We start from the raw sequence: 22,725 nt of genomic DNA on the forward strand, positions 1-22,725 counted from the left end.
ATTAACATTTACCAGTTGTGGTCTTGATTCTGCATTTGGCAAGTGGTATGTTTGGAGCTGCTCCAGTCTGCAGGTAACGTTTAGAAACTAGGCATTTATACTTACGTCTTTACATAATTTTTTTACAGACCCTTTCTTTTGGATAGTTGTCACTGAATATTATACAAAATAGCTTAGAATCCTTCCTGTATCTGACAGCTGCTGAGATGTTTTATGTGCTTTTATGTTTAGCTCACAAGAGATCTTGGCCTGAAAAACACAACTACTTTAAAAGTCCTCTTCTCATTTGGAAATTTAAGTTTTGGCTCTTTAATTTTTAAAATTATTTTATACTTTTAGCATTCTGCATATATTTAGTTATTTTTTCAAGTTCCCACTGAATAACAGAGTTCAAATAAAAATAGTAATATTATTAATAATGGAGCAGGTATCATTACACCCTAACCAATTTGTAGTTTATCCAGTATTTGTGAGTAGATGGAGGGGAGAGGAATAAACTTATTCCCTTAAAGGCTATTTAAAGTCTTAGCCCAAAAGCTGTGACTTAATAAATTTAGCGTGCTTTCATTTCTTGCTGGTTTAGAAATCATTGAATAATATGTAAGAAAATACTAATTTTCTTAATAGGTAAGCTGACAGCAAGTGAGGAATGGAAAGAAGGGATTTAGTTTGATGCTGTAGAATACCCCTTTCTAGAAAATATATGAATGCAGTGCAGTGGTCTGTTCCAGTGTTCATGCCAGGTTTTGGCATGAAATTGTGCTTAAGAAAGAGAGAAGACAGAGGTAAAAGGTACTGTTTTAGTCATTCGATGCTGTCTCAGCACATGGAAGGGGGAAGAAGCTGGGTTTAATTTCCATGCCTTTTCAACAAGTATATACATGATTGTCAAAGCTTCTAAACTAACGCAGGTCAGTAAATAAGGCAATTTATGTCAGCAAATGGTGTAATCAGACTAAGTGATTTTCTTAATGGAATCATTTCAGAAAGGGAATCTTAAGAGATTTTAATGAGCTGTTTCAACACAGAACAAATTTTTTTCCCAAGGGTCCTAAAACCTGACCTACTGCCTTCCGAAATACGGAATTTAATATTTGTAGTAATGTAGAATTGCAAAGAAGAGACAGGATAAGTCAAATATAATGACTAACTTCTCTCCGTTTTCGATATATTCTTATACAAGGTGATATATAGAAATAATAAACTCTGAAAATGCCAGGCCTGTCCTATCCATTCGTCGTTCCTTTTGTTGACTTCCTTTTTATTTTATTTTCTAGTTACAGCTTACTAACTGAAGGAACTGTTTAGCAGATAATGATATTAGGAATATTATTTTACCATTTTTAGTGAAACTTGGAAATGAAAATTTGGTAGTCACTACATTACCAAACAGCAGTGCCAGAATTAGTGTAAGAACTGGGGGTATGACCATTGTGTTGTCCTCAGTTAGCAAAAATCAGTGAGTATGAATGGCTGTTAATCTGTATTTGCCTGCTATAAATACATGTTCTAGATTGATTCTTCATATTCTTTCTACCCCATAGAATTTTTCTTCTTTATAGTGAAGCCATAGATGTATTATATAGCTTATGAAATAGGGAGTTTTAAGTATAGTTATCGAAAGCTTGTGAAGTGGTTTTGCACTAAACAACAAAAATAAATTTGTGTCCGTTTTCTCCTTCCCCCCAAAAGTCTTAAGACAGATGTTCATTCTTTCTGAGCAAGATGTCCTGTATCCTTGGGAAGATTTGGGAAGATGACGTTTTCTTTTTAATTCTCATCTCTGCTCAGCCTGCTTTATTCTCATGTTCCCAGACCATACTAGGCTAGATGCAGGGAACTGAAAACACTAAACAAGATGCCAACATGACAACATATGCGTCAATAGTTTAAAAAAAAAAAAAAATCTTTAAAATAGTAAAATAGTAGCAGTTATAGTCTTGTTCTGAAATTTCAGGCCAAACTTCATGTTTCACAAAACTCCCCAGCTGCCTAATAAACGTGTAACATGACAGACTGAACTGGTGTACAAAATCCACGTTTCCAGGAGACCTTAGGTAATTTTATAACTGGCAGGAACCTGATTAAAATCAACTTGGATTTTAGCTATTGTCTGATTCACAGAACCTTAATGCATGTGACAGCTGTTGAATCCCTGGGAACATCAGAGTGAACCCACATACAGCATCTAATTTCATCCTTCACAAGTACAATCACAAATACCGTCAGAAGTCCCTTTCTAACCACTTTTGAGAAGCATTCAGAAATGAGGTTTACATTCTTTGGTCATCTCCTTTCATACTGATAGCAACCTCCTTTGATAAAGCAGCTCTACTTTCAGGTTAGAAATACGTGAATGAATGAATTGAAAGTATAAACGAGGAAGGAAGAAAAAAAATATGAAGAAAGATGTGGGGGGAACCACTTATGGTGGAAGAAGCTTTTAACTTTTCCTAGCTGAGTTGGAGCAGTTATTTAACATGCTACTTTAATTTTCTGTCTTTATTTCTCCCATATGTAGCATCGTAGCATCAGAAGTCATATTTTAATAACTGAGTAACATGTTTGTTTCTAAAATTTAAGTAACCTCCTTTCAGTTTTTAAATGCTTTTTTTTTTCCCCCACTGTTGATCTGTTTTACATGAGAAGGGTATGAAACATTAATATTTTCTCATTTGAGTTTGAATTATACCCATTTGGGTCTACTGCTTTATAGTTTAGGGAATCTTTATATGTCTGTATATGTTTATATAGACTTTTTGAAAAGAGCAGTTTTATGTTAGAGAGGTGCCAAAGTTGCCAGTCTAAGATGTGAATAAGTTAAAGATACTTTGCTACAGGAATATTGAGACAGTATGGATGTATTCAGAAATAAAGTTCTGTGATTGCCTATGCATAATTAAGAAAACTGATGTAATCGGTGTTAAATGAAATGGGCTTTATTGTGTAACACAGCTGTAAGGAGGAAAATAACACAAGTTTTGTATTAAAGGAATAAACATGCTGCCTTTAATGTGAGGTAATTGTTGTATTCTGCTATTACAGAATTAGGTACCTGAAATGCCAAATTGCAATATGAACATAAAAGGCAATACTGTTTTTAAAAAGAAAATAAGTGTAATGTCCCTGAGTAGGTAGTATTTTCTGCATACGTACACAGATTCCCTAAAATACTGCTTAGCAGCACAAAATAGCAGTGGTCACATGATGTTCTTAATATATTGTTGTCTTAATTACTTTCTAAAACTCATACTTTTCACATGTAAAGCCATAAGGTGTTAGTCAGTAATTAGCCAAGTTAATAATTGTCTTTTAGAAACATTTTTGTCATATTTGAATTACAAAATAATCAATCTCACAATCACACCCACTTTCAAAAACATTTCATGATTCTGGGTTGAAGCAAACCAGGGCATTTTCATCTTCCCAAGGATGAATTACATGGTTTAAGTGGCAAACTGAATACCTGAAACTGGTTTCTAACATGAAGTGAGGCTCCCAGTACTTTGAGTATTTAAGAAGAATTGAATTTCTGAGGTACATCTTCGAACTGTGCCATTGCATGTTCCTGTCATACCTGTTCACCTCCCACCTACTTAGTGCAATTTTCAAATAGAGTTAGTATATTAATGCTCACCAAGGGTCGTATTGCAAGTGCTTCATGTCTGCAGCCTGAAATGGTACTAGATACAGAAATACTATTTCATATAGATTTTTTTTAAAAGTTGGCAGCTAGCATGATAATTAAAAACTACAATTCATTTTGAGTAAACTTTGTTGTGAAGTTTTTGCATGTTGTCAACCATGAAACTTGACCACTTCCAGTTTGGTTCCTCTTAGGAGTGAAGATTATTTTTTTCGTTGTTGAGGACAGAATATGATACTATTAAATAACAAAAAGTAAGGAAAAGCTGCCCTTTTCGATTAAACTTGAGAAGGTGGAGGTAATATTTAATTTAGTAATTAAATAAGAATTCCAGGAAACTAAAACTTATCCACTCCTGTTCTGTAATTCCAGTACCACACTCTTGCTCTCAAAACACAGGCTTTGTTCTGTGTTAGTGAGAAAGACAAGTTGGTAATTGAAATAAATAAAAGTGAACGCTATATAACCACTCTTCATTGTTTTATGGTAATCTCTTGTAATACATGCTTCAAAACAAGGAACATGGATTTCCTGCCCCCTTTCCACCTCCTACCCCCCCTTTTTTTTTAATGTGGCAGCAGTTGCGTTCTTGGGATGTTGTTGAACATGTTGTTGAGGAACTGAAGCTCCTCATTCTATACTTTGGAGCAGTGTCTAATTCGAAAAGTATTCTGGTCATGTGTGAAAGACCTATGCATCCAAATGGTGATACAGTTACAGAGTACGTTAGTAGGACCATATGAAATTTCTTTTCTTTTTCAAAAGATAATCTCTAAGAGAACCTTAATCACAATTAAAATCAGATTTCTTTATGAAATGCCTCCACAGCGAGATTAAGTGAACGAGATTCTTCCTCTAGGCCATGCATCAGGTGCCATTATAGTCTCACAGTATTAGGATAGACCTGACTTTCTTTTTATTTCCCATAGTGTTAAAACCTCCTTTTTTGTGTTTCCAATGGTATGCTGGGTTGAACAGACAGATATTGGATTTTATCCAGTTTAACTTGTCTCTGGAGTCCTACCCAGAGTAAAAACAGAACAGGACCCGGGTGTTTTTTGACATGGTAGGGATAGTTTTGTTATCGGGATCTCAGTCCAGAGTCCCGACCACTACATGTGGACCAAAACCAGCGATTAAACTATCAGCTCCATCCACACTCAAAAATTTTTTCAACACTGATGTGTGGATAGCTGTCTTTGGATAAGAATTTTCAAGCTTTGTACTTAAGTTCAAATAACAATTGTCACTTGCCAGGGCATTGTATTTTTATATTTGAATCAGTAATGGAAGCATTCAGCTTGAAGCTATTGGGTTAAAATTAAGAGGAAATGGTGACCACTCTGAAAAAGTAATTTATACAATAAGATTGTTACACATCTCTAAGTACATGTTCAGTGTCTCATAAAGACCAGGTGAAATTGTAAGATGAGAACCATAATTCTAGAACTTGTTAGAATTATAAACTAGATTGGAAAGAACTGCTAGAGGTTTTAGGATTAAGCTCCCTGCTCAGAGCAGGTCTTGCCCAGAGCGGATTGCTCAGGGTCTTGTCCAGTTGTGTTTTGAATATCTCTGCAGCCTTGCTGGGCAGCCTGTTCCAATGTTCGACTTCCTTCATCATGGGGGGAAAAAAAAAATGAATTATAATACCTAATCTAAGTCTCCTGTTTTGTGATTTGTACCCATTGGCGCTTGTCCTCTCTGTACATTGCACAGTCTGGCCCCGTCTTCCCTATTGTCCTAGTAGGTAGTTGAAGATAGCAATGATCCTCCTGTTAACCTTTTCGAAGACTTAAGAAATCCAGTCCCCTCAGCCCCTTCTCCTATATTACATTCTTTCCCCACGCCAGTCGTTTTGGTTGCCCTTCTCTGGAGTTCTCCAGTATGTCAACATCTTGTGGTCAGGAGCCCAAACCCGTTCCTTGTATCCCAGGTGGAATCTCAGAGGTATAGTGGAAGAATCACTTTCTCCAGCTACTTACAACCTTCCTCCTAATACAGCCTTCCTTGACACAAGGATGTGCTGCTGACTGATAGACAATTTGTTGTCCAAAAGAACTCCCAAGATACCATGGCCTAACTTTCTGAAAAATTTATTTCATTTTATCTTTGAGGGAAAGAAAGTAGTAAAGTAGTATGATGTTTTGTCAGATTTTGCTATAGGGTGAATGGGCTTCCAAGCCAAGGCACATTGTGGAAGAGCAAACCAGACAAAGCCTGTCTTTCAGCAAGTTGTCTCCTAGACAACCTTAAATGTTTTTTCTTCTTTTCCTTTCCTTTTCTCTCTTGCACCTCTCTTTCTACTTCTCCACACACACGGATACGTGCTATGGTAGCCCACCACTTAATCCCCTGCAAGGGTGCACGTGAGGAGAGTCAGGCATGGATTCACAAGTCTGAGCTTGTGCCTGCAGTAGTTGACAGCCGTCTACCTTCTGCCAAACGCAGTCACTAACAGCAGCGTCTGCCTTCTGTCTTGCTGGGAACACAAACTTGTGCAATTCCTCTCTGCCTGGACTCCAGTTTCAACAACCAGTCTTGAGACTCCAGCCCTTCTGTCAAATAAAATTGAAGTTGAGCAATGCATCCAGAAGTCAACTAGAGATACGGGAATTGGTTTCAGATCCCATCAGCCTTGTTTTCTTAGGAAACAATTTTGGAAAAGTTGCTGTTTTGAAAGCCAATGATTACAGCATTGAAAAAGACACTGTTTTGTCTGTAATACAAGATTCCAAAATACAAGATACAAAATAATCTTGGTTCTTGCATATCCGATTAAATAGTTAATAAATTACCAGTGTTTCTGTATTGTTTTCAGGCAAATTTTTAAGAAAAGAATTAGTGCTATAGTATGTAATTCTTCCATGTATCACTCAACAGTGGTATGTGTGGAACTGTGAAGTGGGCCATATGCAAACATTTCATTTTCAGGGGCAGCAGGTCTTTCAGCAAGGGGTCTTTGTAAAAATTCATAGCCAGAATGTCAGTGTGGCTTATTCATTATGTTATGGTTTTGATTTGTAAAATGAAAACTTCTGGAATGTTTTCATTAAAACTTATGAAGAGTATTTTTTGCCTCTGAGGGTAAACATGGGATCTTAAAATAACTGGTACCGCTGATGAGAACAACTTTTCAAAGTAATACAAAATGACTTGTTTGTGAATCATAAGAGCCAACAAGTGAAATGTGATTTTTGGGACATGTTGTACTTAATATTGCAAATAATTATTACAGTTAACTGTTGATGGAATTCCCTTATATGGAACTTTCAATGCATGGGATACATCAAAATACAATTCATAAGGCTGGGGGTGTGTGTTTTGGCACATATGATGGAGTATCAACTTGGGCAGCTGAAGTATGTTTTCATTAAATGTTTGTCACGTTTTCAATTTTGCTGCTTGAGGGAGGTACGGGTTTGTTTTGGGGGGAGCAAGAGGGGCGTTGGCTAGATAGAAACGTATGGACTGGCTGAGCTCTCTAGTTTTTCTGGATAGTGGATATATTCAAAGTTAGGGGATGCATGGGGTTTGTATATACACAGCTAAAATCTTGGAATTTTAATTATTTATGGACCAACAGTCTCAGAGGTTAGAACAGTTTGGGGTTCCACACTCCCTACAGATGTATTTTATTTACTTTTTCCTTTTTTAAAGAATTAATTTTAATCTTTTGTAGGGTTTTTCAAACATAAGAATTTTTTCTAATCTTTTTGCTTCTTAAGTCTCTTACCAGCTTAAAAAAAAGTTTAAGCATAGGCAACTATGAAGATACTGTTAAAGTGTTGATTTTCTGTAAGTGCTCTAGTTGTCATTTATTTACACAATCACTAATATTCTTCATCAGTGTTTTTGTTCCAAATCAGTCATATTTAGACCCTTAAAATTGCATTTTGATGATACAGGATTAATATAACAATTTAGCTTTTATTTTTCCAGTCTGTTAAGCAGGTACTGTAGAATTTGTTCTCACCGGGAGAGACTAAAAGTATGAAGGGACTTCTCCTGAATTAGTGTCTTCTGTAGGCTTCCTACCTTGGAGCACTCAGATACAGGGTGATGGAGAAGTTGCATGTAGCTCGGGGAGATGTGCAGTCCTAGTTCCTCTGCAGGCCAGCCTACTTCTGATATAAATGAAGATGGGTCCAGAAGTCCAGTCACAGTGAGATGCGGTACTTGTGCAGCAAGAGGCCCAGTAGGCTGGAGCCTGGAATTGACTTGGTCCTGGTAAGGACTTTTCACGTCTTAAGAGCTAGGAGGCTTCCAGCAGACGTGATTTATTGGATTAATCTGCATTAGGGACTTAGCATGCTTGAGAGTTTTCTTTTAGGGGAAAATTCCCATTGCATTGATCCTTTGAATCCTGCAGCATGTAACCAAGTGTCCAACAGATGTGCTGAAAGCTTTCTCTAGCTGCGGAGCCCATGCTGAAGTTGCACATTGGGATGCTGCTTTTCAGAGAGCCTTGCCTGTGGGGTGGACACGAGCAGCTGGCTTTGCTTCCGCACAGTGTGCATCTAGGGCTGGCATCTGGCCCAAACTTTATTACCACTTAAGTTGCAGTACGGGTACCCTGTAATAGATGACAGCAGATTGAACCCTGATCCTTCCATACAGGCACCGCACTGCTCGGTAATGTAGATTTTTTGCGTGGTGTCAAGCAGCAGGAGAGCAGGCTTTAGGAGAGAAAGTATGATGGGGTGGTGTTCTAGTAGCGCCTTGGCTGGCAGCTCAGATATCTCCTCCTAACTTCTGTATACTATCCTTCTTAAGACCAAACACTGGCTGTCCCATGTACAGAAATCAGGGGAACTCTAACCCATGATTGTATGCACCTGCTGCCAGTAATAGCTGTATCTCTCATGTCTGCAAAATAAAACTTGCTTGATATTTTAAAATGTGTGTTGTGTCGCATGTTACCCCTTTTTGTGTATTCCAGGCAGCTGGCTTTCATTCAGGAAAGTTTTTTAGGCATGTGCCGGATACTGTTAGGTGTATACTTAAAATTCTTGGCTGATTTGGAGTCAGCTATTAAGAGAAAATGGATAAGAGTGGAATTCTGGTAAAATCTGTGATTTGCTACTGTTCTTTCCCTGAAGTAGTTTTTTTAATCTGTTCAAAGAACCATAGATCGCTATACATTTTTGAATTCTATGTTTTTCTGATTCACTGTTGCCGCATATAGGTATAATGAGTAGATATTGTGACTTTATCTTTTTAAAAGATCTGTCATCTTCAAAAAGTTGAGCTGAAACTAGAAATAAAAAGATTGTATACTTTTTAAAACACTTTTTGATTTGTAAAAACGAATAAATTTACTCAATACAATATGAAGAAACAGTTTTGATGTTTACTGTTGCTTAGAGGAAAGCCAACTTTTTGTTTGTTTTCCTGTTCATAGCAAAGCAGGTAGCATTCATTTCTACTTTGACAGGAAGCAAAACTGTAGGGGGGCATTGTCAAATGCAGCGTTTCCTTAGTAAGTTTTTCATTTCCCTTTCTGTGTGAAAAATAACATACATGATCATAACTTTTAAGAGGAGATGTAGGACTTGAGGTACTCCTAGTGAGCAGTTATTTGGTGTTTTATGTTCCATTTTAATCTCAGGTTTTGGTACCTTTTTAAGCTAAACGGTGTGTTGAGTATGGTGCATTTCTTACCCTTTTTATCGCTTTTTATTTCTCACGAATAGCTTACCAGTTTTACTTTTTTTCATAATGTTTTTGGCATAAAACCAGAGGAATATGCTTTTTGCCATTTTACGATAGTAGAGAAAATGTCTCCTGTGTATGAGTTTTGGAAAGCAAAACTGTATTTGAGATGAAACGCCCATAAATAAAAGCATTACAACAGCTACTATTGGAACCATATTTTTTTCATGCAACTAACAAGTTTGTGTTCTGCCAGCCTGTGAAGTAGACTTCAAAACATTGTCTTGCAGCTTTCTATCTAAATAATTTTTATCTTTTTTTAATGCATGCGTGCATAGTACACTCACTAAATTCCTCTGCTACTTGTTTGTGTTTTCGGATATGAAGAATAATACTATAAATCTAAATCTCTATTTAATACACAGACTCCAAGTAGTTTTTCTGTGCCATGACATCTGCATAAAAAATTACGTAAGCATTGTCTAGAAGTTTAATGGTCTGTAACATATTTCTTGATAGCTTTAAGTCACTATCAGCAATATTTTCAAAGTACCTTCAGTTATTCTTCTCTTGTATTTAATTTGCATTCATTTAAGGTCCAAACCTATGTAGTATAGCTAAATTTTTCCTTAGTAATCTGTATCTGAATCAAGAATATCCTGAAAGTTTTATTTTTCTTTTTTTTTCTCCAAAGGATATGGCCCTTGTTGCTCCTGAAGCGCCTTCAGAACAAGCTAGGAGGGTCTTCCAAACATACGACCCTGAGGGTAAGGGCTGTACGTCTTGCTGAAGTGTGATTTTTGGATTGAAATGCATTCATTCGGTAGAGACAAATTTCAAGGAGTAACGAATGCTGCATTCTGTGGTGTATCTCTTAAAAATAAAAAGGATTATTATTTTATAAAACTTGTTCTAAATACTGCACTTTCAAATCCATTGTGCTTTCTATGTCAGGGTAATACGCTGTTTATTCCCACACTGATTAATAGACAAATAAAGTACTTAGTACTTAAGACAAGAAATTTTTAATACGGCATTCAATCTATAAGTGGAATAAATAAATTTTCGAAAACTTTTTGTAGCAAAGGAAATTGAGTACAACATAGTGTAACAGGAGTTAGAGTTCTTAGAGCATATGCTTTTTAACCTCGTAATATTGTTTGTAATTAACAGAAGGCTTACATATAATTTGCTTTCTCTTATATTAATCTTTCATAAAATAACTGAGCTGCTATGATTGCATTTGTCATTGGAAACTGCTTTTAAACGTATATGGCACAAAACGAAAAATTTCTTATGTTTTGAAAAACAAATCGTGTAACATTCAGTCATGATTTTAACTGTTTAAAAACAAAAAAAATGAGCAATTATTACCCCACATATCAAGTGGAGATTGCTATAGGGACTGAATTCTTAGCAAGAATTAAGCTTTTAAGTGTATGAATGACAAACCTACAGTTTCTGTATTGCATTCTTTTAAAGTGGGAGCGAAGTGTTTGAAAACTGTTCCTTCTAGAACCCCACCATTTGTTTTTAAGTTTTAGAGATAAAGATATGTGATATTTTTTAGTAAATTCTGTGTTCCTGTAAAGCATTTTGTTTCTTTTCCTAATGAGCTTTGTTACTTCTTTAGATAATGGCTTTATACCTGACACTCTCCTAGAAGATGTAATGAAGGCTCTGGACCTTGTTTCAGATCCTGAATAGTAAGTATAATGAAATTTCAGAATACAGAAGTATCATTTAGCCACATACTAATTACTGTTTTTTTCTGGATTTTTTTTTCTAGACTGTACTCTGGGCACAGGATGTTATTTTGAAGTGCCTAAGTCAGCTTTCAGTGAAATGGAAGGGGGGATGAATTAGAATTAAAGTCTCTCTAACTTTGGTAGTGATAACTAGAAGCCAAAAAAAAAAAAAACAAACCACCACCAACCAAAAAAAAAAACCACTACTGTCATTACTATGTGTTGAGGAGACGGTCATTTTTGAGTATATTCCCATACGTTGACTAGGGTGAAACTGTGTGACAAAAAAGATAAATCACTAAGGCACGTGAAGGCGGTTTTGCCTGATCTGTGTACAGAGTTTAAAGCTGAAACTGCTTCACTTGCATTTTTGTTCCAGCAGCACATGGTATCTTCTGTTTATAACTGACATTTATTTCCAGAAATGGCACATTTCCAGGATTAGAGTCAAAACTACTAAGTGAAAAAGGTAGTTTACTTTAGATGTTATATGGACTGACAGGACTAATATTCAGTGGCAGCAGTTAAACTTCAGTTTCTAATCATGTCTTGACACTAAATGTTTAAGCCAGGAAGGAGAGCTATGTGCTTAATATTTTTATTTTTATTTTTTTACATCTTCAAAAGATGGTTCTGCTCTTTCATGAGCATATGTTCTAGCCTATTATAGTCTAAATCAGTTGTTCCTGTAAAATGGCTGTGGAGGCTGCAAGTGGATTTACCACAGACGTGAAATTTATTGATGTCATTTTCTGTCTTCCAAATGTTACAAACTACAGCAAAGATTACTGAGCTGGAGAGGAAGAGTGAAAATTGGAATCAAAAGACACCCAGGAAACTAAAACCAAAGGAAAGACGAGACAAAAATACTAGTATTTGTGTCATGTTAGTAAATGGTGCAATTTGCAAAAGTTTCTTTTTAAAGGGTAAAAAAGCCTTCATTTAAAAGGTCTGAGAAACTTTGTTTGGGCCTTCTGTCCTGTTGCATCAATAAGTCTGCAGAAATACCCTTTCTGCATCGAGCAGTTTTTTCATTCGGCTGCTTGGCCTTCAGGGCATCTGTGGCATAACCCTGGCCTATGTCATTGTGCTTAGCACATCAAACATAAACTGATGTAGGATGACAGTCAGACAGCCTGCTATATGGGAAAGACCTCACTGGAGATCAAACTATGGAATATTTTGTCTTGAAACATCTCTTCTTAAATAAAAATTTTGTCTAACATTACTGTCTTGAGGACCTATTCTATTTTGTTTCTAGTTGCCCTGTCCATTTAATGTGGAACAAAAGTGTAAATAACACATTTCAAATTACATACAGACCTTTCTGTTCTGTTTTTGTTGTTGTTGTTAAAGTAAAATTAAAGGCATTGCTTCCAAGAGTGATATTTGCACTTTTAAGTTTGAGAACTAAATAGAAATTGGTTGTGATCATCTTATCTAATGCTTTAAGCTTTTTGGAATCTCAGGGTGAGTAACGAAAGACTATCATTGGCATGTGAGAGGTTTCTAAATTCAGGATTTTCATAAAAATAAATACAGAATTATGTTCATTGTTACTCACTGTACAAGAATAAGGTGTCATCAAACTGGATTAGCAGGTAGCAGTTGCAAAACATAGGATGCTTATTTACGGTTTCTTAAATTTAGTTTGAGTGGAGTTGATTAAATACAACAAGTGTGTATGGGTTCAAAGCCAATTAGGCACGTGCATGGAAATTTCAAAAAAATACCAATCTCTGTGTTTAGATACAGCCTCTCACTGAAGATGTCTTGAAGCAGCAGACTGCTGGAAACGGGGAGGGTAAACTAAGGGTATCACTGTATGCTTGCCCTCTTGTACTCTATTGTAAGCATCCACTACTGACCGGTGTTAGAAACAGTACACAGGCAAGGCAGTCTGTTGGTTTGCTCCAATGAGGACATTCTCCTGTATGGTACAACTTGTAACTTAGACAAAAGGATAGGATAAATATAAATAAATGTTTAAACAATCTGATGTCTGTAGAATATGATGGTTAAGTAGAAGCATAAAGGTATAACTGACATTTGTTCGTAGTGACCCAAAATTACACCATATTCATGTAGAAAGGCTTTCAGATTATTCCAGTGTACTATTAATAAATGCATTATTTTTTTGGCTTCTTTGTTATCAAGGGCACAACGTATACATGAAATGTTAAGCTTAGTTTTATTTCAGTGTGCTTAGTACATCCTGGAGGCTTTTCAAGTCTCTGTTTCAAAACAGGTTGTTCGGCAGTTGCGGAGCTGTGTTTGAGAGATGACTGTTTTATGTATAGCTCAAGAATGCTTACAAGACAGCAAAATGCCTTTTGGGCTATAAACCTAGTTTTAGATTATATGGGTTTCAAATTACTTTACCAAATATGGTGGTCCTTCAGAATTATCACTTATTTAATTTAAAATAACAGATTATTTTTACTTAAAAATAACTGTGTTTTGGCAACTTGCATGCCATTCTGGTGCATTTTGTCACTTAGGATTAAAAATAGAATAGTATTGATATACTTGGCAGCCAGCACTGTGGTAGCCGAGCGTAATTTAGTCATGCAGGAGTAAAGACGTCTTACTCATACTTTTATATCCGATGTTTTTGTCATAGTGTAAACCTCATGAAGACCAAATTAGACCCAGAAGGGCTGGGCATCATATTACTGGGTCCTTTTCTGCAAGAATTTTTCCCTGAGCAGGTAATCAATATAGCTTCATTGCTGCAGAGCACTGTCTCTTTAACTTGTCTTTGAGGGTCATAAAGCACTTTGATTAATATCATAAAGATATTTTCAATAATAAGTATTGCATTCATTTGGCAGGTATGACCAGTAAATAACTTCTTGCATTGCATAGCAAACCGTAGACTTCCATTTTGCATAAGGTATCTCTGATTTTGTCAGCTTTACACTGGAAGAAAGGTCCCTTGTAGTGACAATTCCAAAAATTAAGTTCTGGAAATATATAATTATGTTGCATATGAAATTGAACCACTTCCCTAGCCAGAAAAGGAAGTTCATCTGAGTTTGTTTTTTCTGAGAATGAAATGATGGTCTGTTTCTATCAATATTACAAATGTCTGCTATAATTGCTACCCAAATAGGAAAAGATTGCAACATATGTAAAACTATGCATCTCTAATCATGTAAACAGTATAACAAGAAGTCATTACAGATTTATGTTTCGTATGTGTGGAAGTCAGTATCTGCCAGGGTAATGAAACAGATTGAGAGCTTGAAAGTAATTTTGCATATATTCATTAAGAAAGCACCACTGCGCTGAAGCATGTGTTAACCCAGCACTGCTGCCCGCCTCTCTCTTTGGCCTGGGTCACATTCTCCTGCTGTCATGCTGCCTTCCTCCTGCCATGAGGAACATCTTTGTACAGATGTATGTTAAACCAGAACAGGCAGCTGGTCCAGACGAGAGCAGTCTCAAATGTTCGTATTGGCAGAAGAGAGAGGGTTTTCCCAGGGATGGAAAGATACAATGGTGGAGGCAAGAGAAGGGCTGGGAGGAGTAATCCTTTGGAGGCTTTTGTGGTTTAACATATAATTGACGCTGTGGCTTAATTTTTACAACCAAGGTAACGTGAAACTAGTATTTTTAAAATACCTTCAGGAAGACTCTTTTTGTTAGAGTTGCACAGAGTATTACACCCAAACAGTACTGCGCTGTGAAACGAGATGGCCATTTAGAATGCACTGCCAAAGATGGTAGTGACTGAATACATCATTAAGAGATGATTCAGCATCTGGAGGACAAAAGAGCAGTTAGTGTGCGTTTTCTTGGGATTTACAGAACTAGACACACGTTGTGTATTTGCCAGCTGTTTCGTCTTCCTTTCATTTGTACTTCCAGAAGTGGAAATATCTTTAAAAACGAATATAATTTAATCTTATTTTTTACAATTATATTGCACTTTTAAGTCTAGAAGATTCCAGTACTTAATTTTAGGTCTCAGATGCCTAAAATGGAGTTTAGAAAGCCAAAGTACCTATTCTATAACTGGCTGTACCTAAACTGTCCAGTACTGTGGGCCATAACTGGAGGGGAAAAAAAAGTCCTTGCTGGGGACTGCTGAACTTGTTGGCTGTTGCTGGATGCCATCTCTGACAGGCCAAAGGTAGCTGGAGAAGGAAGCATCAGGGAGTCCTGGGCAGATCCCCACCTTAGTCACCTGGCGAGCTGGTGGAGGAACTCTGTCAGCTGCAAGGGTGGAGGCCGCAAATCAGCGCCTGCCCATCAGCTAATTCCCTGTTGCCATGATTCCCTGCCACTCGGTTTTCCCTGAGCTGTAGAACTGGCTCTGGTACATAACATGGGGAATGTTACTGCCTAAAGAGTACAGTCTGAACAACCAGCACGTTTTGGACTGGGAGATGCCACTGTCAGTGAGTGACTTAATGCTGAGGGCACAGGTTGTCAAACCTACCCGTGTCTCTGGACTGAACAGCAGGAACCCTTCCTTACCCATACTGATGCCTAGTTCAGAATTCTTTGTTAAGGTAAAATTCTTTGGAAATTAAGAACAATGTCTTAAAGTAATGTGAGGAAATAGCAGATGCCAGCGATGGTTGAAATTGTTGATATTCCCCTTTACGTAATATATGAACACTTAGTGCTCAGGAGATCCCGATCAATTCCTTCTTTCCTGAGAAGGGATTCTCATTCTTACTCTCCTAGAAAGTACTAAACTCCACCTCAAGAGGAAGAAGGGATCTCAGCTTTCCTTTTCAAAGCTGTTGACTTAGAAAAATAGTCAAAAATCATTTAGACTGAGAGTGCAAGCATGACTCTTCAGTGGTTAGGTAGTCGCTTGGAGAGGGGAGTACTTGAACTCTCGTATGCCCTTTATTTGGGAAACAATTACTGCACAAAATTCTTAACATCTGTGGGACAGGAACTGGAAACCAGCACTTCTCTTCCTTCAGGATGAGCATACCTTTATCAGGGAAAAGAATGTGCCCTCTTACCTTCCCACCAAAGCGTAGTTTTATTTGTCTCTGTGAAGCAACTTCAGTAAGTTCCCTTCTCCACCCTCCCTTTGCTGCATAACCTCGCTTGCTGTGTGAGACCCATAGCATGGCACAGTTGTTGAGTCCTTCCAGAGAAGAAAAACGAACGGGGGCTTTCTGTAAACTGATGAATGTGCTGTAACCTGAGCAGATGTGTCCTCATTTCAGCCTTTATTGCCGTGTATTTTAAAAATGGGAAAAGCTTTTGTTTGGAGCCTGGACCAGTAGGTATAAAAGAGGTGATATTACGCCTAATTTGCATTTCCTAATTCAGTTACATGCAAAACGTTTCAGTCCTTTTAGGACTAAAGCACTTAAACACCTGGAGTGGTAAAGGTTGACAACTGCAGTCCATCTGTTAGGCATCAGCTGAACAGGTGTCCTCAGAATTAGTGTGCAGGTAGGCAGGCATGTAAAATAGAAATTTCTCTCTGCCTTTCAAACGGAGGGTTGGAGACTGGATCTGGTCCTTACTGAATATTTAACTTGGCAGTATCCAAACAGTTATAAATACACACAACTGTGGCTACTACCTGAGGTGTCTTAACTTTAAAGAGTAAGACAGTTTCTACATGCTGAGTATTGAAGGTGTGATTTAAAGTGTCCACATGAACACTGAAAATCATAAGTAGCTCTTGAAAATGTTGGGGGGGGTGTTGGAGGAGTTTAACTGTTAATTTAATGACATCTTTTAATAATTCGTGATGAGGAAAGCAAGATGAACAAAATCTTCAATATGTCACCTGAAAGAAAAAGAAAAATAGAAATGGTACACTCCTACAGTTTCCTTGAGCCTTCCAGTTTAAATGCTTTTGTCTGGTTGTAAAGAAAAGACACTCTTAAGGCACAGCGTATATATTACATGAAATTAACCATTTTCTTTCTACTAGGACTCCAGGGTTTCAGAGTCATTCACTGTTTACCATTACAACGGACTGAAACAATCCAACTATAATGAAAAGGTAAGATATAAGAAACAGAAATCTAATCTTAATAACAATTAGCCTACAAAGCTGACTCCCTGCCTTAAATTGTAGAACTGTAGTGGCAGACAAAATACTTCACACTGGCTTTTTCAAAAGTATTAATTTTTCTTACAAAGGGATATATTTGGAATCAGAAACTGCTTTGTGCTTATGATCATACTGTAGATAGTACAGTGAATAGGTTGGCTAGACTGCAGCTCTTCAGCTGTGCTTTTTGAGTAGAGATTTCATACCTCATTTCATTTAAAAATAAAAATAAATAATAAAAAGTTCTTCATGGATTTGATTCTTCTTTAGGAAAAAAAACGTTTTGAACAAACATAAGCTGACATATTTGGATTTGTTTTGACAGGTCATGTATGTAGAAGGCACAGCAGTTGTTATGGGCTTTGAAGAACCAATGCTACAGACTGATGACACTCCCGTAAAGCGCTGCTTGCAAACCAAATGGCCATATATAGAATTACTGTGGACCACAGATCGATCTCCTTCTTTAAACTGAATGAAACGTATAAACAACATGCTACTATCGGATGCTTGAATGGGGATAGACAAATTGGTATTTGCTCGGAAAGTGGTATACTTTGACTGTGTGAAGTTATACACTGGTGTCATTGATGAATTGTAAATAACGAATACAAACACTTTTTCAGTGTTAATTGGAATATTTAATTTTTTAATCAGATTGATTTCTATTATAATAGTTTGTCTTTTTTTGGCCACTGTAGTACTGTTAATGTGAGTTACCCTTAAAAAAGAAAATAAAAAATACTTATAAAGTCTTAACATTATTTTGCCATCTCATAAAGATTTGAAAAGTGTCTGATATTGCAGAATCTGCATATTAGATGTCAGATCTTTAAAACATAAGACATATTCAGCTTCTGAATCATATAGGCATGTTTTATTATTTAAATTATATTGGCTTACATTACAGTACCATAATGTGTGGACTAGACTGGCCTTTGCACTGGATATGTTTAAATGAGTTTAAACCTTCTGCAGTTTTTCCTAAAATCCAATCTTACCTAAGGAGCTTGCACAATGTGACATAATATGATACATTTCTAGGAATGTTAATAAGTATAACTCATAAATACTATTTCTTGGCAGTTGTATATTACTGTGGCTTAGTTATCAGGCATGTTAAAAGTGAACACAATCTGAGAAAAAATAGATGTATTAATATTTATTTGAATTTGTATAAAAAAATGTAAAAAAAGAAACACAGCAGAATTTCTTGTTCTATAATCTCTAAACTATTCAAACTTATATTGCCAAATACCTCTTCTCAATTTGTCCAAACAGCAGTGTAAGCCAGCGTTATTGTATGTGTTAAGTGCATGAGAACATCTGTTATTACATTATTATATTCCTTTATTTATTATCAACTTGTTAGCCCTAAAATAAATTTTTTTCCTTGAATCATGATGTGTTGTTTTTTTTTTATATATATATATATATATATATATATATTTGGTTTTAATGTGACTTGTTTACCACTTCTGTAAAATGATGAAAAGGGACCTTGCCTTTAGAAATGCCAGGTTTTGAGATGAACACATCTCAAGAGGGAGTTGGGGGAGGGGGGTAATTTATTGCATCTTAACTGACTGAAGAGCCAACAGGGCTGAAATTCGCATTCAGAACTATTTTACTTTTTAAAAATTGCATTCCTCTAGAATGATCATCATGCAGGAAGACAAACAGGCATGGTCAGAAATGGAACACGTAGGTTTGAGGTGAAATCCTTGTTGCACTGTAAAGTAGGTAGTAATGGCAGAAAGAGAACATCATTTGCATGACACTTGCAGATATGTTCTCTGCAGGGCTATAAAACGTATCTGTTAGTTTTTCATCTGGAAATGAGTGAACAGTGCAGGTCCAAATAGGACTTGTTTAAAAATGTAGCTCCTGCAATTAACATGACCATTACTGAATGCTAATCTGACAGCAGTGTATCTTAACTCTTTGAGGTTTGTTTAAAAAAAAAAAAAAGTCATCTCCAAAGTATTTTTTTAAAAAGATTCCTTAATCTGTGTGGTCTGGATGCTAAAAGACTTGTGCAACAATAGTATTGCTACTCAAAAGCATATAGACAACTTAAGAAATTAAGAGAATCTGTTCTAATATTTAACTGGACTACCTAGCAAGTCTGAAGCTTTGGTTTTCCTGAAATGCTCAGGCTTGATGGGTACTTGCTTTAGTTCGTTTGGGTAATTTAAGAAAAATGTTTTCAGACGGACTTTGAAGGTGAGAGTTCACTTCTCTTGCTCCTTCTGGATTCTAGTGTCTGTCTTGGTTTACAATACAGGGTCTCACAACAGAGCTTGCACTGAATCTGTTAGAATGAACAGGCTCTTTCAGTCCTGTGTCAGATATAAATTATTTTTCATCTCACAGGAAAAAAAAAATAGAAGCCCTGCTGCAATACTCTGTAGGAATTTAGCTGATGCCTCATGTAAAGGAACCCTTTTTCTTACACCTTTCTTTTTTCCTTCAAACTGGCTGGTTGTTTGAGGCCTAACTTGGATGTGTACTGAAGTTTGCAGTTAGATATTCTCAATAAATAAATAATGGAAAGATGTTTTCCTAAACTGTGCAAGGTAAGCAGCCGGTATAAATCCAAATGTGGCTATGCTTGTTATATTCCCCATGAAGACCCCTTAAAACAGTACATCACTTAAGTATTCACAGGGCATTTTGGCTTTTGAATACTTGTGTTGAAGTTCTTGGCTTTATCTTTCAGACAGTGCTAATTTCTATCTGATCCATCGGTGCGCTTTTTTTATTCTTTCTTCTCTTCCTTGTGAGGCTGAATTTAGGGCAAAGAAGCCCGAGCTGGGCCTAGATAGTGTATATAGGTGATGTGGGAATAAGATGTGGGTAGTGAAATGACAATGTCTGCACAACACTTGGTGAGCAGGAACAAGAACAGCCATTAGTGTAACACATGCCACGCTGCATTTGCTTTCCAGCTAGATGAGTGTCTACAGAGAGCTTGTGGCCAGTTAGTCTGGGTACTCGTTTGCACACTGAACTGCTTAACATATAGGATCAGGCGTGCTCTGGAGACTGTAGTTGTGGGTTTGCTGTATTATGCTGCAAGTCTGCTGACCACAATAGCCTGGAAAATGCTGGGTAAACAGTAAATGCATTCAGATTCCTCCCTGCAAGATCCCTACTGCTACACCCTTCAGTGTTCCGTGCACTAAGCAGTCTGCTTTCACGAGGATGGTAGGTTAGCTTGTTAGACTGGTTTACATTGATTTCATATGATTAACCTAGCTGACATTTATAAAATAAGGAAAAATCTATTCCCATGAGATGTCTTGAAAATAAGTTGTTTGTTTGTTTTCTTCATGGGCTATAAGCTTAGGTCACTGGAAAGCTTATTCTGCTCATTCTCAAATTAGCCTTAATGCTTTTCATATCTGAATTAATTTTGCTAAGATTTATAACTTGGACAGTGTTCACAGGGGTAAGATTCAAAACTTAACACTGAAAATCATTTGTTGGCATGTCATGCTGAATTCACGTCCCAGCAACTAGTGTCTGGGGGAAGAAGAAAGGTCTTGTGGTAGTAAAATTCTTAATTAGTCTAAGGGACTCTAGCAAACCTTAAAGTACAGCTCAATGAGTTTGCTAATTACTAATTGATTTGGCTACAAGCAAAAATTGTCAGGCGTTTTACTCCCAAATGCAGGAGAGCATCCGTACTTAGGTCAGAAGTACAGAATGAGCCCCCTGATGAACCTGATCGCTTTGTTGCTCTCAGACTTGGATGTGGGCTAAAATTCATCCTTTTCAGTTAGGAAGGACAAGCAGGTGTTCAGATTCAGTAGCTGGCAGTAGCAAGCTGTTAAGAAATGTATGCCTTGTGTAGGGCATGGTCGTCTTCTCATTTCATCCTCTTGCTTTGCGACAGCATAATCAGTACAAAATACTGTCTGCAATGGCTCCAAGTGCGGTTTAGGAGAAGGCTTCCTGCTACAGAAAGAGTTACCGGCAAACAGCTAAGGGAACGGGTAAGCTTTCCTGTGGGAATTGGACACTCAAGGCTTCTGTACTGGCAGGTTTTGGAAAGATCCGACAGTAAAATTGGCGTTAGTTTTGACAAGATTTATGTTAAAATCCCATATGATTCTTTGGAACATTTATCCTTCCTCTGCTAGCAGACAGATTACTAAATAATGGCATAAAATAAGATTAAAGGTTTAATAATAAGAGTCTTGTATGAAATTCTAATATCTAAGTTTTACTTAGGCAAAACTTTCTGTAGAAGCTTTCACTGATTTATTTTTAAGGTTGGAAAGACCATAATGATATGTTAACCTTACCAACTGCATATAATGTAAGCTGCAGAAGTTCACACTGTGAATCTCGTACTTTATCTGTATAAATTATTTGGTTCCACATCCGACCTTCCAGTTATTCTGTAGAGTAAATAGGTTTATAATGACTTCTGGACTCTGGCTAAATGCTCTTATATAAAAGCTCTCTATCTTGGCTCCAGATCAGTTTCTAGAGCCTATTAAGACTTTGTAGTTCAACATAATAGACATTAGCGTAAGGCAACGTTTACGGTAGCTGAATTCCTATTCATAGAATGGAATCACAGAACCATGGAATGGCTTGGGTTGGAAGGGACCATAAAGATCATCCAGTTCCAACCTCCCTGACATAGGCAGGGATGAATATAGTAGTATCACGATATACAACTTTCATTTATTTGCCTTCACTTGCTTTAAAAATGTATGACTGTTAAGAGTAGGCATTATCCCCACAAGTCATTGAGGTACTTCTGAGTTTCTTATTGGTGCCTAGAACTCTAGGTGGTACTAGTTCCATGTAAAATGGCCAAATACTGTCAATGGTTATGTTTCACTCTAATAAGAGTAATAAAGTCAGTCGAGTTGTAAAGCTAACAGAATTAAGGAATATTACAAGCCTGTGGGGACAGCTGAGGGTCACATAGCTAATGCTGGAAATAAACACACTGTTCTATTTTCGTGAGCAGGAATGTCAGTCTTATCAGAATAATCTTACCATAAAACACTTAAAATAAAACAAACACAAAAGAAAAGAAACCAGAACCTCAGAACAAAACAAACTACTCTCAGCTGCTTTCATAGGTATGCACTACTGGAACATGTTTATAAATGGGTTTCATGACAAATGTTCTCAATTTTTCTGATCTTTCCCTGATATTTTTTGGACACATCTTGCATTATAAATGATGAAAAACAACACTTTTTGTCCTAACAGAGCTGATTAATTTTTTTTTTTCCCTTTCTTTGGGTTGGTCAGAAAAAATAAGACTGTCCCTTCTAGATGTGGGTGCGATGTCCCGTTTAGCCTTGTTGGGGAGGGGAGCATTAACAGGCAGATGCAGTTTTACGTACTCTTAACAAAAACAGCTAGAACACTATTGTCAGGCTCACTGGGGCAGAACAATTCAAGAAAGATGTTATACAGCTTCATTGGTTTTAGTTACTTTTAAGAAGAACTTATATGAGGAACTTTCTAAAATTTGGTGTACCTTGCAGTACAGTAGAGTTGGCCATTTCTATGGGAATAAAGGCACGACATCCGCACCTGCACCAAGCTGTGGCGAAGGTCTACAGCAATGCTGTCCTCTGTGCGAATGTAAGGACCTC

At 36.9% G+C, this 22,725-nt stretch overlaps 1 protein-coding gene across 3 annotated transcripts in view; it reads left to right on the top strand.

Annotated features, from left to right (window-relative positions):
* The window catches only part of MINDY3 (MINDY lysine 48 deubiquitinase 3), a 49,723-nt gene extending 31,233 nt beyond the window's left edge, over positions 1–18,490 (top strand). For all 3 annotated transcript variants that reach the window (XM_048061727.2, XM_066991671.1, XM_048061728.2), the window contains 5 exons: positions 9,996–10,068; positions 10,935–11,007; positions 13,673–13,760; positions 16,970–17,041; positions 17,418–18,490. In XM_048061727.2, the coding sequence (XP_047917684.1) occupies positions 9,996–10,068; positions 10,935–11,007; positions 13,673–13,760; positions 16,970–17,041; positions 17,418–17,567 (456 nt within the window). In that variant the 3' untranslated portion in view covers positions 17,568–18,490. The remainder of the gene's footprint in view (positions 1–9,995; positions 10,069–10,934; positions 11,008–13,672; positions 13,761–16,969; positions 17,042–17,417) is intronic.
* Positions 18,491–22,725: the final 4,235 nt, after the last annotated feature.

This window comes from Anser cygnoides, chromosome 2 (genome assembly GCF_040182565.1).
Source record: "Anser cygnoides isolate HZ-2024a breed goose chromosome 2, Taihu_goose_T2T_genome, whole genome shotgun sequence".
Taxonomy (NCBI): Eukaryota; Metazoa; Chordata; class Aves; order Anseriformes; family Anatidae; genus Anser; species Anser cygnoides.